This window comes from Netta rufina (assembly GCF_964035555.1).
Source record: "Netta rufina genome assembly, chromosome: 2".
In the NCBI taxonomy this organism is placed as follows: Eukaryota; Metazoa; Chordata; class Aves; order Anseriformes; family Anatidae; genus Netta; species Netta rufina.
The window spans coordinates 30,679,296-30,704,331 of record NC_140124.1 but is presented as its reverse complement, the minus strand read 5'-3'; the positions used below and the strand labels follow the sequence as shown (position 1 = coordinate 30,704,331).

The 25,036-nt window shown below is 36.7% G+C and overlaps 1 protein-coding gene across 1 annotated transcript in view; it reads left to right on the top strand.

Annotated features, from left to right (window-relative positions):
* Positions 1-25,036, top strand: part of AGMO (alkylglycerol monooxygenase) — a gene marked incomplete at both ends in the record, with an annotated part of 197,375 nt that overhangs the window by 3,841 nt on the left and 168,498 nt on the right. The window contains 2 exons of the mRNA XM_084283049.1: positions 2,278-2,408; positions 14,734-14,885. Of these exons, the coding sequence (XP_084139175.1) occupies positions 2,278-2,408; positions 14,734-14,885 (283 nt within the window). The remainder of the gene's footprint in view (positions 1-2,277; positions 2,409-14,733; positions 14,886-25,036) is intronic.

Below are 25,036 nucleotides of genomic sequence, written 5' to 3'. Positions count from 1 at the left end.
TCAACAAGAAAAAAAAAAACAAACAAACATCTTATCTACTTAGAAATTACTCAGTTAAAGCAAAACAAGGAACATTTATATTTTTTCTAGGATGCTTCAATGACCTCTAAGACAGTGCATTTTTTTTTTATTGATTTCAAATGTACAAAGATTTACCACACTGGTTTTGCTGGGTACTGTTTAGGATTTATCCATAAGCTTTCCTTTGTTTTTGAAACTTTTCTATCATCGGCTAATGTGTATCCCAAACAGGCCTTTAGATACCTAAAGCACTGTTAAAGTTCAAGCTAGGCATCTAAATTAAAAAGTGCCATGTTGATATTAATCTCTGTTCATCTGTTATTGTAACCTAACCCTGAGCTGCTGCAGTTTATGAACTTTCATATTTCCTAGACACTATAAATCTCTCTCTGCTTGCATGGTTTGAATCATCCCATTCTTCTTCGACTGAGAAATCTGGTCTATATCCATCTTAGTCTCTTTGGTGTCCTAGCTTGGTAGGAATTCCCGGATCACATCTCACTTGGCAACAAAAATGAGCACCCTCCAAAATGCAATGGCATTTGCAGAAGCAACATGCTTCTTCCATTAAAAAAATGTGTAGGCAGGAGCAACCTCTCTCATACAGTGCAGTGTGGAAGGTTTCAGTATATGGATCTATATTTTTGCAGTGACCTGAATGGGACAGTGAAAAAAGTCTAAGGGGTACAGGGACCAGTCTAGCAGTGTGATGTCTCCCACATTGGTGAGTGGATAGTCTCACAGGTCTTGTACTTCTCTATCCCTTAAAAAACACAGTGTGAATTTTATGCCTTAGTACCAGCAGAAAGGAGGTGTCTGAATGACTCCAAGGTTACCTAAGCTTTTTCTGCAGAGCAAGGGAGGTGGTTTAAGGAACGTTCAAGTTCACAAAGATCTGAGGCAAATAAAATAGCTACTTCTTATATTCCTTGCTGCAGGCCTTCTGGTGGTGGTCTTGGTGTCTGATGTGCTGTCACTGTCTCATCAGTTTTTCCTCCCATAAACTGCAGGCACTATTAGACATAAATAAATAAATAAATAAATAAACGCTCTGCCAACTACTACTGTTCAATCTTACCCTCTCCACCTCCCTCCCCTCCCCCCTGCTGATGCTGATGAAAATTTGAGAACAGCTGTAGCAATCAGTCTGCACTGATGAAACATGGTGTTTTCACAATAATTTTTGCCAGTTCTACCCCACTAGTCACATCCATACCATTCTCTAATGGGTGCTGTTCTTGGGCATTTTCATCTTGTCCATTGATCTGGGACTCAGAATATACAGTGTGAGCTGAATCGTAGACTGGAACAGTGTTGTGGGTGAAAAATGTTTGTCTTGCGCAGTATTATAGTTTTCTTCAGAAAGGCAGTAAATGATTTGACAGCTAGTACAACCCAAAAGAAAAAAAAAGGGAGCACCATTTCTACTTGATCTGGAAAGAATACAGGCCCACATTGGACTTTGTTTCATAGTTATTTCACATAATTCATGGGTTCTCTAGTTAAAATGCATATGGAAGAGATGTTGCTATCAGCAGCAAAAAGAATGGCAACAGATATGTTAAGCAGAAAGTAACTCTAATGTATCTTTCAGATAATATTGTTGGATGCCAAATTCAGTGGCTGAACACTTTCAAACACTGCTTACATATTAAATTGAAAGCAGATTCTATTTTACCTTGGAGTTAGAGGAGTCCACAAATGTTGATGCCTTAACTGATTTATTTGAAAATAAGAAATGAGTTTGGAAAGGCTTTTGTGTTTTGTTTTGATGCCATTTAATAATTTATGTGCAGACAATAGAAAGTAATATGGGATGAAGTTAGTGCATTGTATTTATTCTGGTGGCATCTATGCCTTGGCGGCCTTGGTCGTTCTTGTTTATAGTGTCCATGAGGAGCTTTACTTTATTTATCAGGGTGCAATAGTAGGTAGAAAGATGCAAGTCAACCTGAGAAGTATCTGAGCATAAGCTGCTCTTTGAATCATGTTTGGAAGAACCTTAAAGATTATCTAGGTTCAATCTCCCTGCCAGGGTCAGTGACACATTACACTAGATCACTAAATCAGGTTTCCTAAAGCCCCATCCAACCTGGACTTGAACATTTGCAGGGATGGGGAATCCACACCTTCTCTGGGCAAACTGTTCCAGAGCCTCACCAGCCTCACAGTAAAGAATTTCTTCCTAAAGGAAACTGAAAAGGCAGATCTGATCCTACTTGTGTTGTGACTGCTTTTCTCCCATTTCTTTTTCAGAGTATTCCTTTCTTCATTGCTTTTATTGTGTTGGAGTTTGCCGTCAGCTGGGTTCAGAAGCATAAGCTGTCAGGTCGAATCAATGATGGCATAAGTTCTCTTTCTTTAGGTATCCTGTCTCGACTGCCAGAGTAAGTATATGTGTTATATTAGCTTAAGGTTGTTTGCTAGCCACTGAGAAGGAAGAAGAGAGAATTTAATGTATTTAAATTGTTAAATTATTGAAATTGTTATTGCTAACCCAAAGTGTTAGCAACAAAGCATCTAGATTTTACTTTGATAAATTAAGTTGCATAAATATCTTTCTAATCTGTAAAACTAAATATGATACTTGCAGGATATTTTCCTGTTCCAATTATATTCATCCGTATTTGATCTTGGCTGTCACCTTTAGTTGTTTCTGGGACTTCAGTTAACTGGTGTCTTAGATTATGTTAAAATCTGAGTTTTTTTATTAACCTGCAGAAAGGAGAGAAAAAGAAGTCCTTTATATTCATTAGCCTTTAAAGTAAAATTGCATGCATATAAACAAATAGAAATGTGAATAAACATGTGATTCAAAGCTCTTTGAACTCAGTCATGATCTTGCTTGAGTTCAGTGGACTTCTCAGTGGTTTTAATGCTCAAGAGAAATGTTGCAAACGTGATCATCTGTTTTTTTCTCTCCTGTATAGAAGTCATAAGATTAACCTGAATTACTTCATGGTGGATGGAGTTGTGTTTTAAAGAAATATAAATTATAGATTAATAAATATTTAATAGTAGGGAATCCAGCAAATTCTTTATATAAAAAGATCTAAGTGATTTTCAGAAGCTCTAAATGCTTCTAAGGAGTATTGTGTCTTAGATTTGCCTTTTCATAAGATGAGCTTCCAGATGATAGATTTTATTACATCTTTTCTGTTAAAAAGGGATTCAGTTTCTATTCCCAATGTATGAATTTACAGATTACCATTGTTGCATATAATCTATTCATTACATGAAGAAAAGTTTCAATTATTTGAATTTGACTATACAGTATATTTTCAAGTCTTTCAGTTATTCCCACAGTTCTTTTCTGAATCCTCTACAGCTTTTCAGCCTTCTTAATGTTGATGTCTCAAGTGCACTCCATATTTCAGAATTTGCTACATAAGTGCCAAGTAATGAAGTCATTTGTTCTCTATTTCTACTTGTTGTTCCTCCGTTTATATATCCCAGGTCCATGTTAGTCCTTTGAGCCATCTTTCATCCCCAAATATATATATAATTTTTAGATTGTGGCTTGCATTCCTCATTCATAGACAATATGTTCTTACATTTGGCCACACAGAAATATATGGGTAATGCATTTGATCATCCTGAATATTTTGAATCAGTGCAATGATGTCTTTCCTACTTACAGATCCCTAGTTTTTGTCATTGCAAATTTTACAAACAAAGGTATTGCTAAAATACATTAAAAGAGCACAGAAACAAAAAATTATCCATACTGTCAAGTAGCGACCATTTTTTTCACACTTAAATTTTGAAATACGTAAATCACCCAATTTGTAGTCTATTGATGTTTGAATTTGCACGTTTTAAAAAAAAAAATGTAATAAAGGAAAAGTTTTGATAAGATCTATATACCTTTAATTTAGGTACAAAAAAAACTTGTGATTGATCATCTTAGTTTTAACTAGTAACTGTCTTGAATGAAGTCATTTAGGGAGTTTGGCAGATAAATAATGTCACTTAGAGACACTCTCCCAAACCTCTATATCTTGAAATAAGAGACAATAACTTTCAGAAATTATCTCGAACTTTTGAGAAATATTCAAAGTAACGTCTAAATGGAGAGTTGCATGAAGTTAGTTTTTGCAACTAGCGAGCAATCTATACTCAAACTATTTTGAGTATAATTTTATTTAATAAGATCCGTGAACATGATGTTGAAGGAGAAACATGCAATTTTGTGTTATATTTTAAGCCATAATAAATTATATAAAGTATTAGACTTGTATGCACTGAAACACACCACTAAAGAAAGTTTACTCTAGTTTTCATGCAGCTAAAACTGAAATTATTCAAATATAATTTCTTCAAATTACAGAATTTTTCTAGACAGTCATATACTTCAGATTTACCATGCTGAATGCTTATTTTTCTTATCTCAAATATTCAGGACTGATGAAGTTAGGGGGACTGAGATATGTGTGATGGAAATTTGAATGGTTTTGTGAGGTCTTTTGGCTGTATTTTAAGAATACTAAAATGCTTCAGGGGCACTCATTCCTGGAACGAATGCTTGTTAAGAAAACTAATGTTGCATGTGTAGAACACAGCTTAGCAAGGTGCTGAGTACTTTTATTATTTTGGCACTCAGTACTCTGCTGCAGAATTTGGCTTGTAGGCTAAGCAGTTTTCTTTTGGATAAGAATTATTTTGTGAAGTTATCTTGAGTGAGTGAGCTAAATGATCCTTAAGGACATAAACTTTGTAGGATCAGGCAAATCGGCAGTACACTTACTCATTGATACACCAGCACAAGAAGTCTCTTCCAAGTCACTTGTACTGCTTTCCTGGCTGGAAACACAAGACCTTTCTCAGCAGTTCTATCCAAAAAAAAAAAAAAAACTTTTACAAAGCTTTGAAATTTCTTACTGAATGTGAAAGAAACAGTTTACCCTTCTGTCTTCTGCTTCCATGGTGTGAAAGAAATGGGTCAGAAAAAAAAGGGAGGGGGGAAACTGCACACACAATCCATTGCTAAGACTTTCACTTCAGTCTTTCCCTTTCAGGCAGAAAAAAAGGTAGGGAAAGCTGACAGAAACTGCTAAAACAATATTTCAGCAGAACCCACAGCATCAGGGGAAATAGTAGTGCAAATCATTAACAGCTGAAGGTTAGATTAACACACCATTGATTGTATCCTCTCCCAGGGACTAATTTTCATTTTCTCAACTAGCAGGAATGGTTTGCCACTTCCTTAAAAAATCTGTGGTTAAATCTAAAATGGTGGGCTTCAGTCTATTAGTTAGAATGAAGCTTCAGATGCATCATTGCAATGAGGTCTTTACATTGTATGGAAAAATTATTCTGCCTCTCAGTATGTTTTTCCATTTCACAGTCTGTATAACAAGTGCTGCATCTCTTGAGGGAAAACAATATTTATTCAGTGTTTCTTACCTCATTGTTGGAGAAAATGCAAATCATAAATTGTTGATATTCCTATGCCAAATATTAAAAATGTAGGTGCAAGAAGAAAAGTCTAATCAGAAAAGGCAATGTGGTTTGTTTTTAGGCTTATTAGACTCAACAGCATATAGAAAGTAGAACTGTTTTGTGTGTACATGTTACTTCTTGTAAAATAGCACATACATTTCTTAAATATATATATTTTTTTCCTTAACACATACTGTGCATTCCTTTGCATGTATGAATGCTAAATGTTATATGTAATGAAAAGCAGTTTGGGGGAAAGGGACACATTTGAATTACTAACCTTACTCCCTGCATCTTCAATGTTGGTGTTTAAAAAATTTCTGAGAACTTTTATTCTAAATAAATAACAAACTTCTCTAACAAACCATTGCCAGGAGACTTGAAATGCTGCTTTAAAAATATTCTCCCAAGAGAAAGTTTATTTTGGGTATAAATATCCACTATACAAGTATGTGCATTATTTCATATTGGCCCATTTCTTCTTTTAAAGCAGCAGAACATAAATCAAATCAAAAAGTGTTTGGGGGATAACTGAGGTAGGTACATTTTCAAACTAGTTGGGAAAGTCTCCATTCTTTATGGTCATGCTCAATTGCCAGTTTTTAGTGTTCAGCTCTGCAACACAGTCACACAGTGTGTGTGAGTTTATAAAGTGTATATATATATGTCTAACAGTTTTGTCAACAAATCTGCAATGAACTTTCCCATTTCTAAAGTGAACATTAATTTTTTTTCTGTATTAAATGTTTGGCTTTGTGAAACACAGGAGGCTGAATTTCTCCAAAGTGGTGTTGAGCATCAGAAAGGAATGAGAAAATGTTTTTTGGATAGTTCATGCTATTATGCACTTCAAAATTGCTCATCAGCAATAACTGAATCAAAGGAGGATAGAGTTTGTTTCTCCTGTAAACCAGTATGGTTCAATTCTGTATGTGACCTGGATTTTAAATAATTTTTCCGCAGAAGAAATACTGAAGAAGCAGTTTCACGTACATATTAGGCCAACACTGTGGCCAAATGAAGGACCCTTGCCTGATTTGTACTTCTGTTTGAATATTCTTGCCTCTGATCTTTCTCTCCCCTTTTGCTGGCATCAGCATTTGTGTTACCCTGTGCTGAAGTGGCCCAGGAAATACATCCAGCACCACCACGCCCTCCCCCCTCCCCCCATCATGCTAACCTGGATCAGCTCTTACCATGGTTCACAAAATCTTGTACCAGAACAAAAAAATGAGCATGGAAAAAAAGCAGTCAGAGGTGCAGGATAACACTCAGTTCTTTTGTAACATTACAGAGTTATCCACATAAAATGTATGTAAAATTGCAGTCTGAAAACAGAAGCTTTCAGTCCTTAATAGTAGTAGTGTGCAGAACTGATTAAAATGCATTTGTTTCAAATTAGTGCAAGCAGTTCACAACCCCATAGAGCTGGCATTGTCTTTGACAAAACAAAATACTCACCTTCATGGATGCATCCATTTAAAGTATGTCCTGGCTTCCTGATGCATCTACTAGTACTTCAGTACACTTATGAATGCAGAAAATTATAAGCTCATAAATTAGTGACTGCATCTCTTAAAAGAAAATTTGATACTTGCAGTGTCTTGTAAATCATATTTCCACTTCAAGACTTATTAGCTAAATTTTTCTCTCCACATCTGCTTGAGTAAATCTTTGGACAGATGTTTACTTAGAGAATGGTCAGATGTGTTGCTTCTGATCCAGCTGCCCCCTCAGATCTGCCAACATAACTGCACATTTAATTGCTCCCTAACCTGGTCCTGACAAAGTGATCCAGCTAAAAGCAGAAACAAAAGCCCCCCAAGAACTATAAAAGAGGTGTTTAAGCTCAGCTGCATTCATTTTGACAGAGCAGGGTCAGGGAGCAGCTATGCATGCAATTACGCTGGCAGGTCTGATGGTTGGTAACCACCAGACTTTGGGCAGTGATGAGCAGATGGGGCCAAACTGGAAAGGTAATCACTTAACCTGGTTAAATTGCAAGTAAGGCTGCTGTGCCCCTACACCAACTGAACTTCTAGCTACTGCACTTCTGTCCTTTCTATGCTCATTTACATAGTCGTTCCTTTATCTTGTACTGGTTCATGTGTTTATCCGATCCTGTGCTAAGGTTCAGTTCAGTAATGTGCTATTTCAGTTCAGTAAGGTGCTATTTCATTTCAGTATAGAAGCAATAAGGTTTTTGCTTAAAGCAGAAACAGGCAGGCAAATGTGACTGGCAGCCAGCAGCTAGGCTGGCTTAGGCTCCACTGAAACTGCAGACACCAGCATGCCTGTAGCAGCTAGTTATGGCAATTTAGACACTACCTGTCATTAGATGTTTCCATAAAATAGTATTTTAATAGGTGACAAGTGTGAAGAGATAGAATCAACTCATCACCCCATTCCTCCCACTCTTCAAATAGTGTTTTGTAGTTATATGTTTCAAAAGAATATACTCCTGACTGCACTGTCCAATATACTCTGCTAATTGTTTCCACATTTTGCCAAAGGTCACAGCCCTCACAGCTCTGTCAGAAGAACAGGTTTAGCAATAAGTCACTAATTCTCCATAGGTAAAGCAGTCAGAGTAGGATAAACAGCTTCAGAAAGTGGGTAGTGCTGTGCACTGGAGCTGGCAATGCTTTCAGCAGGCAAACCTGACTCTGGAAGGGAATTCTCTAACTTAATTTAGTCAAGCTCGTGACAGGGACTGTCTGCATGAATGATCTTTGGTCTAATTCCCTTTTTTGTTGAGCTGTTCCATCATCAACGAATTGAGTGGGATCAAATCAGTAAAGGCTAGGTTAATTAATCCATGTAAGGGTTACTATCATCTTAGTGAATCAATTTAACACAGCTTTATAAAATCAGTAGAAGCTACACTGTGCTTTGGACAAATTCAAATCTAGCTGTGCCCATAAAAGATGTTAAAGCTTCCTGCCTGCTCACTGACACCTCCCTGCTCCCCTGTTACTATCTCTCACCTTCTGTCAGTGGTGAGTCCTCCCCTGGCCATATCAGCAGCATTACCTTCAGGGCATTAAAATGCATAACTTTGCAGCCCTGGTTCATTTTGTTTGAAACGTGCTGGAGAGCACCTATGTGAGCAGCGCTGCTGGCACAACACAGGAGTACCAACTAGCAGCTGTGGACAGCCTGGTGTGTGTAGTGTGCTACTTTTTGGTGATGACTAAAGCAAGCTCTGAGCCAAAATTTAGAACTCTGGAGTTTCTAATGAAATGATGTAAAAGCTACCAAACATTAAAGAGCAGAATTTAGGAGACAGACTTGGGAGAGTCAGGATATTCTCAAACTAATTGACTGAAACAACTGGTAGTCCCTACTATAATGTTCAAGAGCTTGCCATGTTTCACACAAGCCTGTCAGAAAGCCAATTACTCTTTTAGGTTCTAACCTCTTACATTGAGACAGCTGTTTGCAGAATTCATATTTGTCTACATCTTCAGTGTTGCATTGTTACTTATTTTCTAGACACTGGACCCAGTAAATGTCTCAGCGATTTTGTGAATCTTAGAGCCCAGTTTCACACCTGCTATGTCTCTAGAAACAGAAACAAGCTGTTAACATTTGTTCTCAGATACATTTGTGCTCTTATATGAAAGTACAGACTGTTAACTGAATTTACCCTTATTAAAAATATGTTATTTATTAAGTTCCATAATCAGAGGCTCACAAAATATACCAATTTCCAAAGCCCATTAAATGTTGCATATATTTTATTCTGTATTTCTGTATTATTCACTAAGATAAATGCATGAAAACTGATGAAATTTATTTTTTTTTTAAGCCCTCTAATTCTAAATTGTCTAGAGTATTCTTCTTACTAAAGTACTTATCTGCTAAAAGATATATTAAGTTTAAATCAGGATTCCACTAGATGGAGCACAGGGGTAGCATTTTTAAAGCTGGCCAATGTAGTTTGCTGGGATGATAGTTATGCAAATCAGGGAAAAATCTCTCTTTATGATTCTGTAAATCAGTGTTACAGAACAGAAGATAACAGACTTGTACCACTGCATATAACATGGACAAAGGCAAACTATGGCTATAGAAGTTCAGAAGTATTACAGAAGTTGATCACTAGAAAATCTTACACAAATATTTCTTCTGATTCCATCATTTAATGTGCTATGATGTGTCACTGAAGCTATTTCACTATATTTTTACAGACTATTGGAACAGTCATCTGTTATCACTTTCTTTGTTCTAGATAATTTTAGAACAAAACAGGGTTGAATTGACCTCATAACTTCTGCTTATACATGACCTTTGAGAATATAATATGCTTTCTGCTAATCTAACTCAAACCTTAATGCAAATTTGCTGACTTCAGTGGAACAGTCACTATTCTGCAAGTAAGAGAGATCAAAATCAGATTCTTTATTGAAAAAATGCACTAAGTAAGCATTTGTATTACACTTGTATGTTGTTATTTATACAAATATTAAAAAGTCAGGTCTGTTCCCTCACAGAATGTTCTAGAATCTCCCAAGATTGTATATCCTGAATTTACTAGAACACAGTTTGCTGTTCAGTGTGCTGGGAAGGTATAAATATGTCTAAAGAAATGACACTTCCATTCTTATAAAGGTAGAAAAGTAAGCTACAATGACAGAAACTCAGCTGTACTGAAGGATTTAAGCTAGTATTTGAAACCTTTTAAAGATAATTTGTAATTAAATTTACCATAGGAGTGCATATAAACTTAGGGCAAGAGGTATTACTACCATGGGTTTTATTACTAAAGGGAGTGGAACTTTTCATGAAAATATTTAAGGATTTAATCTCAGATTTTTGATTGATTGCTTCTTTATGTCTGAAAGAGCAAAGCTAAATGATGTGACATAATTGATATAGGCATGACTTTTTAAGAAGCATGACAATGACATTTATTCTTTTGCTTTCAAAGCCCGTTGTTTCATGTTTAATTCCACCCACTAACAGAAATTAATACTAGTCTCAAGTTGGAGGATAAAAAGTGAAGTGCAGCAGGAACAGGGCTGGTGAAGAAAAGGTCAGCTCTGTCAGATGAAATCTTATGTAATACTGCACCTAATACAGCTAGGGATACCAAACTCACCTCTATTTTATTTCTTTTTGCATTTATAGTTTTTTTTTTTTTTTTTTTTCTTCTTGAGGAAAAGTGGAAACTGCATTATTTAGACTAAAATACCAGAGAAGAAAGCCATACTGAGGAAGAGGAGAGGCTTTGATTCAGCTTTTGTGTCTGGTGGGAACATTTTCTCAAAATGTAGGTGCTATTTCCTGTAATCAAGGGCTTTCCAGAGTTTGATAATCATTTCCCAGCTGTATCATTTTGGTGAATTATTTTTTAGCCTTGGGTTATTTCATGACTGGTTTTGCATATTAAGAATAGGAGAGGATCGTATTCATCTTGATGATAGAAAGCAGGGAATAGAACTCCCACAGCTCTTTCTCCCCTTCCCTCTACCTTGTGGAAAGTTTGGCTTTGAGCTAAAGCGTGAAAAAAGCCTTGACTGCAGTATGTCAGGCGTATTTCAGCTCGATTTGTGTCAACCCTAATAAGTCAGCTGACAAGGTAATAAATTGGGTGTCTGTTCAAGACCTGGCACCTGTACAGGAAATAAAAAGGGATTTCAGTTCCAGGAAGGTTTGCTTTGTTTTGCAAATGGACATTTTCTCAAGGCTCCTCTACCTCCTTCCCCCTTCTTCTCTTTACTGAATTCTTGTTATCAAAATGTTTATTTCAATTGTGACTGGAGCTAGTTTTTCATCCTGAAAAGAAAGCTTTCTGAGTGTCATTGGAAATGGAAATCCTTATACTTTCCACTCTGAAACAAAGGCTTACAGAGCATTTAATTATTCATGTATCCTTCTGTTACGTATATGGCCTGAATAGTTTCCAATTACAGAGTAGAAACTGCCGTTGTTCAACATTTTGAAACTTTACATTGATGTAGTATGCATCAGGCTGGGAAAAATGACTTTGTTTAACCCAGGGAAACAATGTATATGTAATATCTCACTATTTTTAATGATAATATAACCTTGTGACTGGGGTGTCTCAACGTGTTTCCTCCTGTGTCTGACCTCCAAGGATGCAAGTCTGTTACAGCTCCTGAGAGCTGACCTTTTGTAGGTCCAGCTGTAGAGTTGTGTTTTTAGCTCAGGGGACCCAGGATGAGTCCCAGTGTGATGCGAGGGAGTGTCTGCAGCAGTGACAAGCCTGAGTTGTTTCCCTGGGGTCTTCGCTTTCAACACACAACTCTTCCTCCATGCTCAGAGGAGAGACAACACTTATTGTTCCCTGATCCTTTTCACTTTTGGAGACTGTCCTGGGGACCATGGAAGAGTTCCCCTGAAAATTAATTTCAGGTTCTAAGGTTGATCTGTGAGGTGGAGGAAGCAAAACAGGATCTGACATTCTTTGCAAGGGGTCAACTGTGTGTTCATCTAGTTGCGTTTTCTTCACCTTTTCCATCTTTCATTATTCCATTGGGATCTACTGTAAGTAGATCTTCATGTCCACATGGAGAGTTCATCTCCCAGAATTTCCTTCTTGGACTTTTTTAATTAGAGGAAGTGATAATCTGACCCAGTGGAAGGAGAAGGGGGAAATGGTTTATTTTAAATAGTATATCATATATAAATATATATCATATATAAATAATAAATCACCTTTAAGTAAAACATGTACGATTTTTAGACACAGCAAGATGAAAAGCCTCTCTCAGTCAAAACAGTTGCAAAAGTGCATTCTTTGCACATAGTAAGATTTTTTTTTTCAGCAGAAATATTCAAAATCCAAGATAAATCTATGTAATGTGTATAATAAGGCTTTCTATGCTGTATATGTGTTCTAGGATTCATTACTCCTTATGCAGAAGATTGGGCTAGATGACAAAAGTCCTACCTATCTGCTTCTGTCATATTTATGGTTAAAAACTTACTTTTAAATGAGGAAAAAGTTTTCTTAAGTTCTCTTCAGTGTTTTCAAGAAGTGAAAATGTAGCTTGAGGGAGAAAAAAGGGGCAATATAAACCTTTAAAACTCCAAGTGAACTTTCAGAATCTAATTGAATGCAAGCTCTGGACTTTCCTATCTATCACACTGTAAATTTTTTTAAAATACTTACCTAAGCAACTCTTCTTTCTCCAGCATTGCATAGTGATATGATGGATTACTCCAAATTAATTACAGTAATCAGCTAACATTATGTTCTGTAGAATTGTGATTCAAGCATGAAGGAAAAAATAAGCAAATTCTGACTTCTACAGCAAATTATACGTATAAAAATGTGTTGTGAGGTTAGCTCAAGTTTTACACTTTGGCCTTAGCTTGTGGAAAAAAAAAAGAAAAGACTCTAGGGTGAAATACAAAAAGCTGATCAAAAATGGAGGAAATGTACCCGTTCACATATCTTTGGATGTACTGCAAAGGCATTATATGTTAATAAAAGCAAAAGAATAAAGTAAGAAAACAGTACCTAATAATAACTGATACTATATGTTGCAAAAGGTGTTTTAAATTTCCTGGTCATTGAAAAGATGTCAAGAAATGCCCATTTCTTTGTGTTTGAATAATATCAGCTCCCTTCTGACCTGTTGTGAAAGTGCTTGAGAATTTATACCAAACTTTACAGATGCCTCATGAGGTGAATTGCAAAAATCTGGTTGGACACATATAATCTTCTTTAAAAATATTTACAGAAAACAGCTCTTATGAAAATTAAACACGTTCCAGGTGTGTATGGCCCAACTTCTGGGCATAGCTCAGTTGTTTTTGAAGTGGCAGATACACCTGCCTTTGCAACTCAAGAGAAATTCTTCATCTGCCAGCTAACAAAATGAAACTGTGTTGGTTTTGTTGTGTTTTGTTTTTGTTGTCTGAGATAAACTGAGATGTTTGTAGTACATGTAGGAATGAGCTAGTTGCAGGTACGATGTGGTAGCTGTCTGTGGGGAAAACATTAGTTCTTGTCTTCCCAAGCAACAATTCCTTGTAAGGTTTCAGCTTCTTAAGATAATATGGTGGGTGTGGTAATGTTTTACTTGTTGCCTAGTATTGGGAACTTGGAATTTTCAACTGACTTTGTTCCCCATTAATAGATAAACTATCATCACAGTCTCAAAATGTTTCCTTCTAATATCATTCAAAATACCATTATGGGAAAAAGTGCTAATGCTGGGATCATAAAAGTACTGAATGGATGTTTCTGCAAAAATATGGAGGTGACCAAAAAGTGAAGTGAGAGCATGGGGGATGGTTCATAAGCTGAAGCAGTGACATTTTCTGAGGTTCCTTCATGTTTCAGTGCAGCTACCCAAAAAAAGACAGTGCATGGCCAGATTATTTTCAGGGACATACAACACAATTCTCACAATTCTGCGTTACTAGTAGGTGTATCTGAATTTTTTCATGTGCGTGAAACAAGTTTTTGAAGGAGAAGGAGTATAATATCTCCTCCTTTAGTCTTGCAGGTTCAAGTATTTTGGGGGCTTTGCAGTAAACTAAATCACTGAAATCATCCGTATCAAAAATAATCAAGCTGAAAAAGGAGGTGGCAGGGGGGAAGGGCGTGGTGGTGAAACAAGAATTGGGAAGAAGCGTCACTGAATTAGAAATGAGCAGACATGGACAGACACATGGCATCCTGAATATGGGCTCCCATGCTTTCATTGTGACAGTCTTGGTATTAAATCCCACTGGATGCTGAACTCAGCTGACTAACCAGAGAAGAAACTATCCCTAACAAATTGGAGAGGAGGAAGTCTCTCCCTTCAAGTGACACTGAGCTTAAACTGTAACAAATAACTTCTCGTACTCATCCTCAGTCCCATATCAAACTTCATCATATTTACAATATTATTTAAAAAGTATTTTACCTTACTTATTTTACACTACATTACGGTTAGTTTTTGAGAATGATCGCCACTAAACTTCACTTCTAACTTGCAAGTTAGTAAGGATGGGTTTTCTCTAGACCTGTGAGAACGGGAACACTGCACAGCACAGACTGCATAAGGGTTTCAGCATACGTAATGCAAAAATGCAGGTGGTGAGTGGCTGATCTTAAAATCTTCACTGCCCTGAAGCAATGGTACTACTGAAGTTAACAGTGAAGTTAACTTGACAAAGATTGTGGAACTTGGGCAGTGTTTATATGCTTTACAAAAAGACTCCCAATAGTAAATATACAGTAAAACAGTTCTGTAATTGCAGTTGACAAAATTATTGATAACACTCTTTGTCTCTCTATTTCAGTGTTTTATTCAGAAGTGTCGACTTAATTAGTTATATTTATGTATGGAATAACTACCGACTCTTTGAACTGCCCTGGGACTCACCATGGACATGGTATTTGACATTCCTGGGAGTGGACTTCGCATACTACTGGTTTCACCGCATAAGTCATGGTAAGACTTAGAGTTTTTCCTGTATTAAAATACAAATGGTGTTAATTATTATTATTTATTATAATAATTATAATTGTTATTTATTTATGAATAAAGTGAGGTATTTATTTTCATTTCTATACTTAATCAACTTTAGGTGCTCTCTTTCCAAAGTTTAGCAGAGATTTACTTGTACTTTGAGTATGGAAAACAGTCTGTACATCACACTTTTATGCAATAGATATAGTTTTGTGAAAAATAAAAAAATAATAATAATAAAAAGGAGTATCTCTTGGCTAGTAGCACCACAAAAGAAAAACAAGATGTATCACAGAAAAAAATATAAATAAATGAAATTTATGATAAATAAATAAAATTTGTATGGCATAGTATCCTTTTGTGCCTGTATGGAAAATACAGCTTCATACAAAATGGAGGGGAATCAAAAGCAAGGTAGCCAAAATAATGACAGGACATCTGGCTAACTTCCTCTGCTTCTCTGTATATATATTTAACATTCAATTATTGTTTAACTGACAAATGAATGAAAGTGGTTCTGCACTTTATATATATAGATATAAACATACATGCATTTTATACACACACATATATATGCACATATATTTATAAGTTTTTTAGCAATTCTGTCTGCAATTAATACTTGACTTAAAGGTGATCAGTCTTTCTTTTTTTTTTTTTTTAAAGAAGTACATTACTTGCTCTTATATATGAAAATATAGATTTTAGAAAGGATTCAACTGTTACTTATTGTAAATGGTTGTAAATTGTAAATGTAAATCGTGTGCCAGTTACTTCTGTTCATGTGTATTCTGGAGATGTAATAATATTGATCTGTCTGTTTATCCATTATATATTCCTCTTACTGACAACACATTTTTGCTATAGCCATTTGTATTCAGTGCACAGATGAAATAATGCTTTGTATCACTCCTAATTTTGGATCTGATCTAAAGTCTGTAGCAATGAAATAAGTATCTCTTTATTGTTTAAGAGACTTTGGATGGGGCTTCTCAAGGCAGCATGCCCATAGCCCACAGAAGCTGTGAAGTCTAGTAACAAAAGTTAATGTAATGCACTTTCAAAAAGGGAAAACATTTTGATGCCAGTAGGTCAGTGGTAAATGTGGAAGTGGGTGAGAAATGAGTGTGAGCTTCTGGGGGGAGGTAGGAAGGGTCCCTTCCGGGTGGGGAGAACAATACAGGGTGGGTGCAGGGGGACAACAATGGTGTGAGGGGACGGGTCTCACAAGGGGACATGGTGGGAGGTGAGGAAGTTGGGGGGAGCTGGAACAATGTGCCGGGGGGACATCACAGCCGGGAGCTGGGAGCCCTGCGTGGGCGTGCGCGAGACTGGGAATATGCTTCAAGAACAATGACATTAACAGTGCTGGCAAGGCTGCAACTTTGGGCTGAGAACTGGACCAAGGTGGGAGGATATTCCTGTATTTTTAAGAAAAAAAATAAATAAATACCTGAGAGTGTTAGAAAATCAGTAGCCTGGCTCTACTTTCACCAGATTCAGTGGTAAAATTCCCACTGCAAGAGAAAGGAGCAGGATCAGCAATTCTGAATTCACTCTCATCTGCTTTTCTATATTTTGAGAGGAACATTGGGACTGTGCACTTTGAAATGAATCACTCTGGCCATTTTAGAATTAAAATCCAAAACAAGTCTCTTAGTATGTAGTGAAGTCGTGGAAACCACAAAACAAAATGTTGTCCATGTCTTAAAAAGGTCAGCACTGAACTGTTCTGTAAATGTTAATTTAGTCTTCTGGAGGTTGCAGAAATGTTTCTTGCTGTCAGGTCTGTGCTGCTCAGCAGGGAACTGATGCAACATTATAGAATAGCACTTAAAATGAAGGTTTTAGCTTAACTGACAGCCTTATTTCTGATCAAGCGATGAAATCTGTAACAGGGTAACACAGCTGCAAAAGTCAACTGCTTCAGAAGTTGGAAAGGAGAATTTGAATGGCTTTTAAAATGCAAAGTGTAGTTTACTGGAAAATACCTCTGTGATTTGAGAAGTGGAGGCACTGGAACAATCTCTACTACAACTGGACAAACGAGAAAATAACAGGGCCTGGTGATTCAGGCTTGGATCCCAGAGCTAAGTTAAAAATTAATAGCATATGTATATCCCAGGAAATTCAAGCTGTGTGGACTTATGTGTGGGGATGTAAATAATAACACTAATTGTTTCAAACTGAAGAACTTAAATTCAGATGCATTTTCAGGCTGTTTATTAGTACTCAAAATAATTTTGTTACAAAGCATCGTCATTGTATAGCTTTTCCTATCTCTAAGCAATGATTGGATAACACAAACTCCTGTCTACTTACTATCTTATTTTTATGTTGTCCATCCAACAATTGGATTGTTTGTTCTGCTATTTGAAAGAATAGTCTGAAAGTATAAACTTCTTTCTGTAGTACTTCTTTCTACTGTAGTAGAAACCCTAATATACAGATTCAAGCTTTTACCCTGTGCTAGGGAATCTATCTTTTCCTCTTTGCTTATATGTGTGTAATAGCTATTATCATAAACTGAAGTTATACAGCAACAAGAGGAGGTATTTTCAGGTGTGATCTCATTTTTTTAAAGGATAGAGTTATTCTAAGTATGTGCTTGTATTTTCCATTGTTTGCAGTAGCCACTAAAAAGTTAGAAAATAAAATGTTTCACCACTTATTCCAGCATTCTTCTGGGCCTGATCCAAAAGCCATGGCAGTCAATGGGAATGCTTAGTTAGACACTGCTTTTTTTCTTGGTGTTTTAATGAATTTATATATCACCGTAACTTTTCCTTTTGTTTCAATAAAAAAACACTGCTTACGGTGATACTACTGAAGAAAGTAAGCTGTAAAATATCAGGTCTTTTCTTTTCTTTTCTTTTCTTTTCTTTTCTTTTCTTTTCTTTTCTTTTCTTTTCTTTTCTTTTCTTTTCTTTTCTTTTCTCTTTTCTTTTCTCGTCTCGTCTCGTCTCGTCTCGGGGGGCGTGGCGGGGAGAAGGGGGCGAAGAGGATATGCGTGGGTTTAGGGAATTTTTAACAGATATTTTAATCTAGCATATATGGATCACTCCTCAAGCTTCCTCTCCAGGTGCAGAGTCCTTGCAGAGTTATTCCTGCTAAAAAGCAGGATTCTCTGGTCCCAGGGCAGTGCAGAGCCCTGGCTGTGATGGAGCACACCCCTTCCCGAGCTCTGGCTTTGCCGGTACTCCTGTTGCAGACATATGACAGCGGCAGTAAGGAATTTAGAGGCTCTGTAAACTAATTTCTTCAGCAGCCACACCTTTTAATCAGGGAAGGAAATCTAGAGACTTCCAGATCCATGCAAAAAACAAGGGAGCTGTCACTAATGGATACGCTGCTGCTGAGCAGTGGGTTTTGTGGTCAGTTTGGGGACCCTTCAGTTTTCAGGCCCTGGGAGAAGTTCTCTGGGTTTGGCAGGCAGCAGGTTCAGAGAGCCTGTCTCTTTTTAACAGCAGATTCCAACACCTCTTCTTTTGTTCTCCTTTACTGCTGGGGAATTTCCATTGCTTAAGTGTCCCTCCCCTCAGACAACCTGGGAGAAGTGAGTTTCCTTCAGCTGGGCCAACCTCAGCAGCAGCTGCATTGTTCTGCCAGGCCCTAGGCGGCCCGTGTCAGCCGTGCGCGCCCATTGTCCGCTGGCGGCTTCCAGCCGCCGTGAGGGATACGTGACAGGGTCCCTGTCAGCAACAGGCTGAGCCAGTATCAGTTGATGCTTTGAGTTATGTGCAGAGCGTGTAAAATAGACCTCGGCTGATAAGTATATCCTAGCTGGATTTCCCAGCTGCTACATACAGTTTTGAGTTAATGGCCCGTCTCTTAATATTTCTCTGTTTATTTATGGTGGGTGAGAAATAAATTGGGCATATTCTGGAGAAACAGTCTTTGAGCTCTTCAGATTCCTCCAACCCACAGGACTGACCATTTGGCCAGCACTAGGTTCTGAAGGATCAGCAGACACAGGAGAAACTCTAAACGTTCATTTTGATTTTGCCCCTCAAAAGGCTGTGCCTGGGATCTGTAGCAAAATGTCTCAACTGAGGATGCTGAGGAGGATTTCTTTTTAAGATTTCCAAGAATTGGAAGCTTTAACTTTCAAAAATTCAGCAAGGCAGGAGATGAGAATGTGGATTTCCCTTAGCTTTATTTACACATGACTTACATAGCTTCTACCTCTCCCAGTAAACATCTTTACTTAGAGCCTCATAGAGAAATTTTTTTTCAGCAGCAGAACTGCCTGCAGAAGTTTCTGGCTATTCTTCCCTACACTACCCAGCCAGTTCTGAAAAACTTTCTGTAAGGTGACTATACATGTAAAATCACTGAAAAAATAGTTCATTAAAAAAAAAAGGGGGGGGGGGGGAGGAGGTGGGATATATTGGGTTTTTCTTTTAAACAATGAGAAGCAACAACTTGGTTCAGTCATCATGGGGTCAACTTAGCTATGGGGCAGGAACTGCCCAGTGGTCAAGGACAGACAGCATAAACCAGATTTGCTGGTGCAGAATCTGTGGGATAACTGGAGACTTTGGGAAGAGCAGAGAAGTATTTTCTGTGTCAGTAGTACAGAGACAGGTACCTCATCTCATCAGACACCAGAGTGATCCACTTGTGGATAAATAAGAGCAGGCAACGTTCATGATTCATGTTGTCAAAATGATGGGAAGAGGTGAGAATAGAACCCATTCCTATTCTTTCAGTTAGTTATACACATAGCCTTCAGAAATAATACTAATATGTTAGCACATTGGACACTAGTGCAATGGTATGTTTGCTATTAAGTAAGAAGATGAGTTTGAACTTTCAAGCTTGTTAAAGGAAAAGACAGCAGGGCTTAAAATCTTTTCAGCATTTACATTTACCACTCATTTTTGGAGGGTATATTGGAATCATATGATCACACTATCTTTATTTATCGGATCCATTCCTGCCTTTGAAGTGCTCTTTTCCATCTGCATTTTATAATGTGCTTGTCTGAAGTCAGTATATCAGAATGGACTTGTTAAGTAGATTTTATATTAAGAATTGATAGTATATTGAAATAATTTTGGATTTAAAGGACTTTAGTTTTATGGCAAATTCATTATAGTAAAATGATGTCTGACTTTTGTTACTGGGAACATGGTCAGAAACACAAGGTTTTCTTTTCAGAAAAACCTGTATTCCCCTAGAAATGCAGTAAATGAGCATGTTCTTTTACATGTCAAAGGCTTCATTAGGGGGGGACAAGGGAAAGGCTGGTTAGTGTTTTTTTAAGCTTGTTCTTGCATGTGGCAAAATGTCACTGTTTACCTGACTAGCAATTCAGAGTTACATTGATTACCCAGAATGAAACAAATTTAATTCCACCCCAATGAAAGATGAAAACAAAACAAAAACAAACAAACAAACAAAACATACAACAACCAAAAAAACACTTTGGGGAACTGTCAAGTGACTGAATGAAGTTCTGCTCTTTTTCTTGTCACAGCTTGTGCTGATTGCAAGGGGAATTGATACCTAGTGATTAAGATAAAAATATTCTCTTCTTGTGAATTTTAGAGAAAACACTTTTGGCCATTTTGGTAGTTGTTTTTTTGGATTATTTAGACAGGCTTAGGAAAGAAAGATATTAAATTGCTGACTCTGCAAGCCTCACAGAAATAGCAAAAGCAATAGCTGGTTTTCATATTTTTTGTTGTCTTCTGATTGTTGCTAGTCTAATACCTGCAGACATGCAGGTATTTAACATGAATTAAAAATATAGAGTTCATGTGATTATGATTCATCCCCTGCCTTCCTACTCCACCGTAAATAAACTACATCATTTGTTATTTCTATATGCTTATTTTTGCAACCACATTTTTTACATTTCTTTTACTTCTCAGAAATAAGAGGTACTCCTTTACATAGCATTTTCAGAGTGAGTAATACATTTGTAGAAGACAGAGTCAATCAAACCAAATGATAACACTTCTTCTGCCAATTAAGTGTATATTTGGTTTAAGAAGGGTTCACCTGAAAAACCTTCAGCTGCAATCAAGCTTCCTGACATGTCGTGGTCTAAGGTCCTGTAAAATTACAGGAGCTTGCTTGTATTGTTTTCAGGTTGTTATTGTTCATAATAAGTTCCTGTTGTTTGAAAGACTGATTTCTCGTATATTGGCAAGAATAATGTCCTGATCTGGGGTGAAGTTAAATTTGTTGTGGCACATGCAGATATCAAAAGCTCCCTCCTGTTCTACTTTAAAAGTTGAGATAATAAGAGAAAAATTTCCATAATCTCTGTGAAGTTTAGAAGATGGGAATGAGAGGAAATCTACTGGATTATTTTTGCTTAATTTTCATTTCTGAATATCCAGAAGAAGTTTACAGGTGAATAGATTTTCTAAGCATGCTATATGCCAGAGGTTATTAAGAGTGATGGTAATAACAAATACACTGACAGGTTGGACTGCAGAAGAAGTGATTGACTGCTGATTTTTGGCTCTTTAGAATATTGGCTGTGCTCCAGGGTGGAAGGTAGGACATGGATCATTGCTATAGATGAGGCATTAAATTTGTTTATCTGGGTTCAACATCTAATCCAAGAAGACATAAGCTGTTTGCTATTGGATGATGAAAAGGTATCACTGAGAAAAGTTACAACACACTTGCCATGATTCTTGCATGTTTTCTGTAAACACATGGTAATTGCTTTTTTTTTTTTTTTAATTTTTTGGCCACAGGATACTGGGAGAAATGGATCTCTATGGCTGTTATGAATTAGTCCTTGATCTGAAAATAAAAATAGGCTTTTTTGTTTTGTTTTGATGATATCAGACCATGTATCTTTTAATTTTAAATATAATGAAATATTTATTCATGAAAGTGTGAGCTGACTCTGTTATGACATAATTTTTATAGCAAAAATTCAGGTGGTAATTCCAGCTTCTCTCAGCATTGTTTATCTTTTCTCAAGCTTCCACCATCAAGAGATCTGGCAAGCTCCCCGGTACCAAATGAAAAAGAAACCATATTCCTCAATTTTCCTTGTTAGCCGTCTTTTCTTATGGCTGGGAAAGGGTCCAGCACAAAGTTAATACTCCTCTTAAGTATCACTGAAATCCTGCTTTGGGGATTTAGATAATACGTCAGCCTTGTCAAGGCTCTCTATATGGACATACATTAACAAGAAGTACCTATGGGTGTCTGGGGGGGGTGCAATCTCATTTTTTTCCTATACTCAGAGCCTGGAGTTGTCCCTCAGTGCATAGATTTGTGAAAAAGCTCTGGATCTGCTTGCACAAAAGCAAGTTGGTAACATGCTTTTACAATAAAACACTAGAAAATGTAAAATAAATATCCTTAAATATTTAAACCACAGGGAAAGTCTCTGTGCTTTCTCACCTAAACTTTTCTTTAAGGTGGTAAAACCTAAAGTTTCTGAAGCTTGAAATGAATTCCAAGTCGTTTCACAAATGACTGTCTTCTGAGATCCTCAAGGAAATATGTACAATGTGTGGATTAAATGAGCAGTTGTAATGAAGAAACTGATATGTTGCACACATGGCTGTTGCGATTATGGTCATGCTCCTGACTATTAAACTAACCAGACAGAAGTGTCATTGAGCATGAATCCCTTAAAACAGTATATTTTAGGGTGAAGTGGGAGAAGAAAATTTACTATAAACTAGCACTGGTCGACCATTCAGAAAGACAGCTGAATTCACACATTCATAAACTTGGCTAGTGCTGCCCTCTAGTCTGTGCATGTACATTTGGAAAGGTGAAAAAAATCCCTTTCTGTTCTCAGAGTGGAGACACGAGGATGAAAGTATCTAACACTGTGTGGAGAAACAGCTTGTTTGACATAGTTTTCCAAGTGTGCTGCTGAAAACTAATGAAATGGTGCATAACACTTTATGGTTCTGTAGTACCTTAAGAAATACAAATGTGAATTATCAAAGCTTTGAATCGAACCTTTTTGCAAGTAGTGATTGTGGGAAAGAAGAAAGTACTTCTGCAATAGTTTGTAGATTTTAATTTTGGGGTGTTTCGCCTGGAAAAAAGTTTGAAATAGCTCTCTATACACTATTTGACCTCTCTGTTGTTAGAGAACCACATGCAAGCAGGTAACTTCATTAGCTGAGGAGAGAAACTGTAAAAGAAGAGTGAATATAATTGTGAAATAAGTGTGAAATTGTGAAAATAAGTGAAATAAGTGAACCTGCTTTCCCCAAACTTCCAAACATACAGTTTTGCTTGCCTTAAACATTCAATATGTATTTTACATTAAAAACATATATTTAGAGTAAGTGAAAATGCACCAGATAAATATATTGTTGTTTCCCTATATCTAATTTTAAGTCATGTTACTTATTTCAGTTAAAGACTTCTTACTAACCTAGACATAAACAAGTATGTACTTCCTATATTAGTTGCACACAAATCATTTTGCTTAGGCTCATCCAAACACCCTTTTTTTTCTTGTTGTTGTTGTTGTTGTTACCCTAAACCAGTTGCAATGACTGTGGAGAATTATCACAGAATTATCTAGGTTGGAAGAAACCTCACGATCATCGAGTCCAACCTCTGACCTAACACTAACAAGTCCTCCACTAAACCAGATCGCTAAGTTCAACATCTAAACATCTTTTAAAGACCTCCGGGGATGGTGACTCCACCACTTCTCTGTGCAGCCCATTCCAATACCTCACAACACTCCCAGTAAAGAAGTTCTTCCTAATATCCAACCTAAAACACCCCTGGTGCAACTTTAGCCCGTTCCCCCTCATCCTGTCACCAGGCACGTGGGAGAATAGACCAACCCCCCCTCTCTACAGCCTCCATTAATGTACTTGATAATTTCTGATACAGCGTCTTGCTGTATCACACTATATCACACATCTTCCAGCACACTTGCTAGAAGGCTTTGTCCTGGATAGTCTAGGAGTGACAAGGTTCATTTTTATGTCCCTTCTACGTTTTACTAATCTGCTGAAATCAGCAGATCGGCAATAAGAGGTATCAAATGTAAAAACATTTATTTTAATTTGTTATATGAAAATTTGATTGTAAGGAATTAGGTTTAGAGTAAAAGTACACATCATGTAATTATCAAACAGCATCAATGGTAAGTTTTTTTTTTCAGTTAGATTTAAGGCAGAAGCATAATTCTAGAGAAATAAAAGGCATTGTTAAAACAGATGGCCCATTTTGATGCTTGTATTTTTCCTGTTACCAAAAAAAAAAAAAATGTTTCTCCTGCTGTGCTTGTAAAAATATTTGTCAGTCTGTATAGTTTTAGAAGGGAGAAAGAAACATGTAGAATACTAACTCTCAGCATCCCCATTCTGAAGCTGCATTTTAGCTAATGGGTACTGTGAAGACCTGTAGTACTTTGCAATTTCAAATGGCTCTTTTGAAATGTCTTTAAAAACACTTTTCAAACTGTGCAGAACTTTGCTTTGGAGCATCCCTGTGTCGCTCTTCACCGTCTACCTGTGGGAGAAAGTAACTGGGGTGTGTAGGTGATTCTGTAGTTCATAGCTCAGAAACAGACCCTGCTTTCCTCTTGGTGCAATGAGCCACTCTGAAGGCTCTATCTGCTCCTTAGTGGGACATTGCTAAAAAAATCCAGTATTAAGACCAGGGATATTCCAGAAATACCAGTATTTCCACTTGTTTCAAGAACATACGTTCTTTATGCAAAATTTTCTGTAGCTTAAGTAGTATGAATAGATATACATTGGAAAACATTTTACGCCTGTATATAGAGAGAAGTTTTTGATTATATATTGTCGTGGCTGAAGTGACTGACAAATATTTCCCAGCATGTGCAATCTGTTCTAGATCTTTTCAGAATTAACTACCAATAATAAAAATAATAATAAAAAAAATAAAAATTGGAATAATAATAAAAAAAAAATTAAAAAATTGGACTTTCTATTGCTAATCAACAACCTTAGTTCTTGTTGACTGATGTGCACTCCTTACAAAGAATAAATGCTTGATTATTTGTAAATTTGTAAAGGGTGTCATTTTTTTTTCTTTTCTTTCTTCTTATTTATTTTACTATATGTAAAAATTCTGAAATGACTTTTTAAGCAGACTAAAACTGCATTACACCCTAACCCCCAAAAGGTAAGATGTTCTTTTCA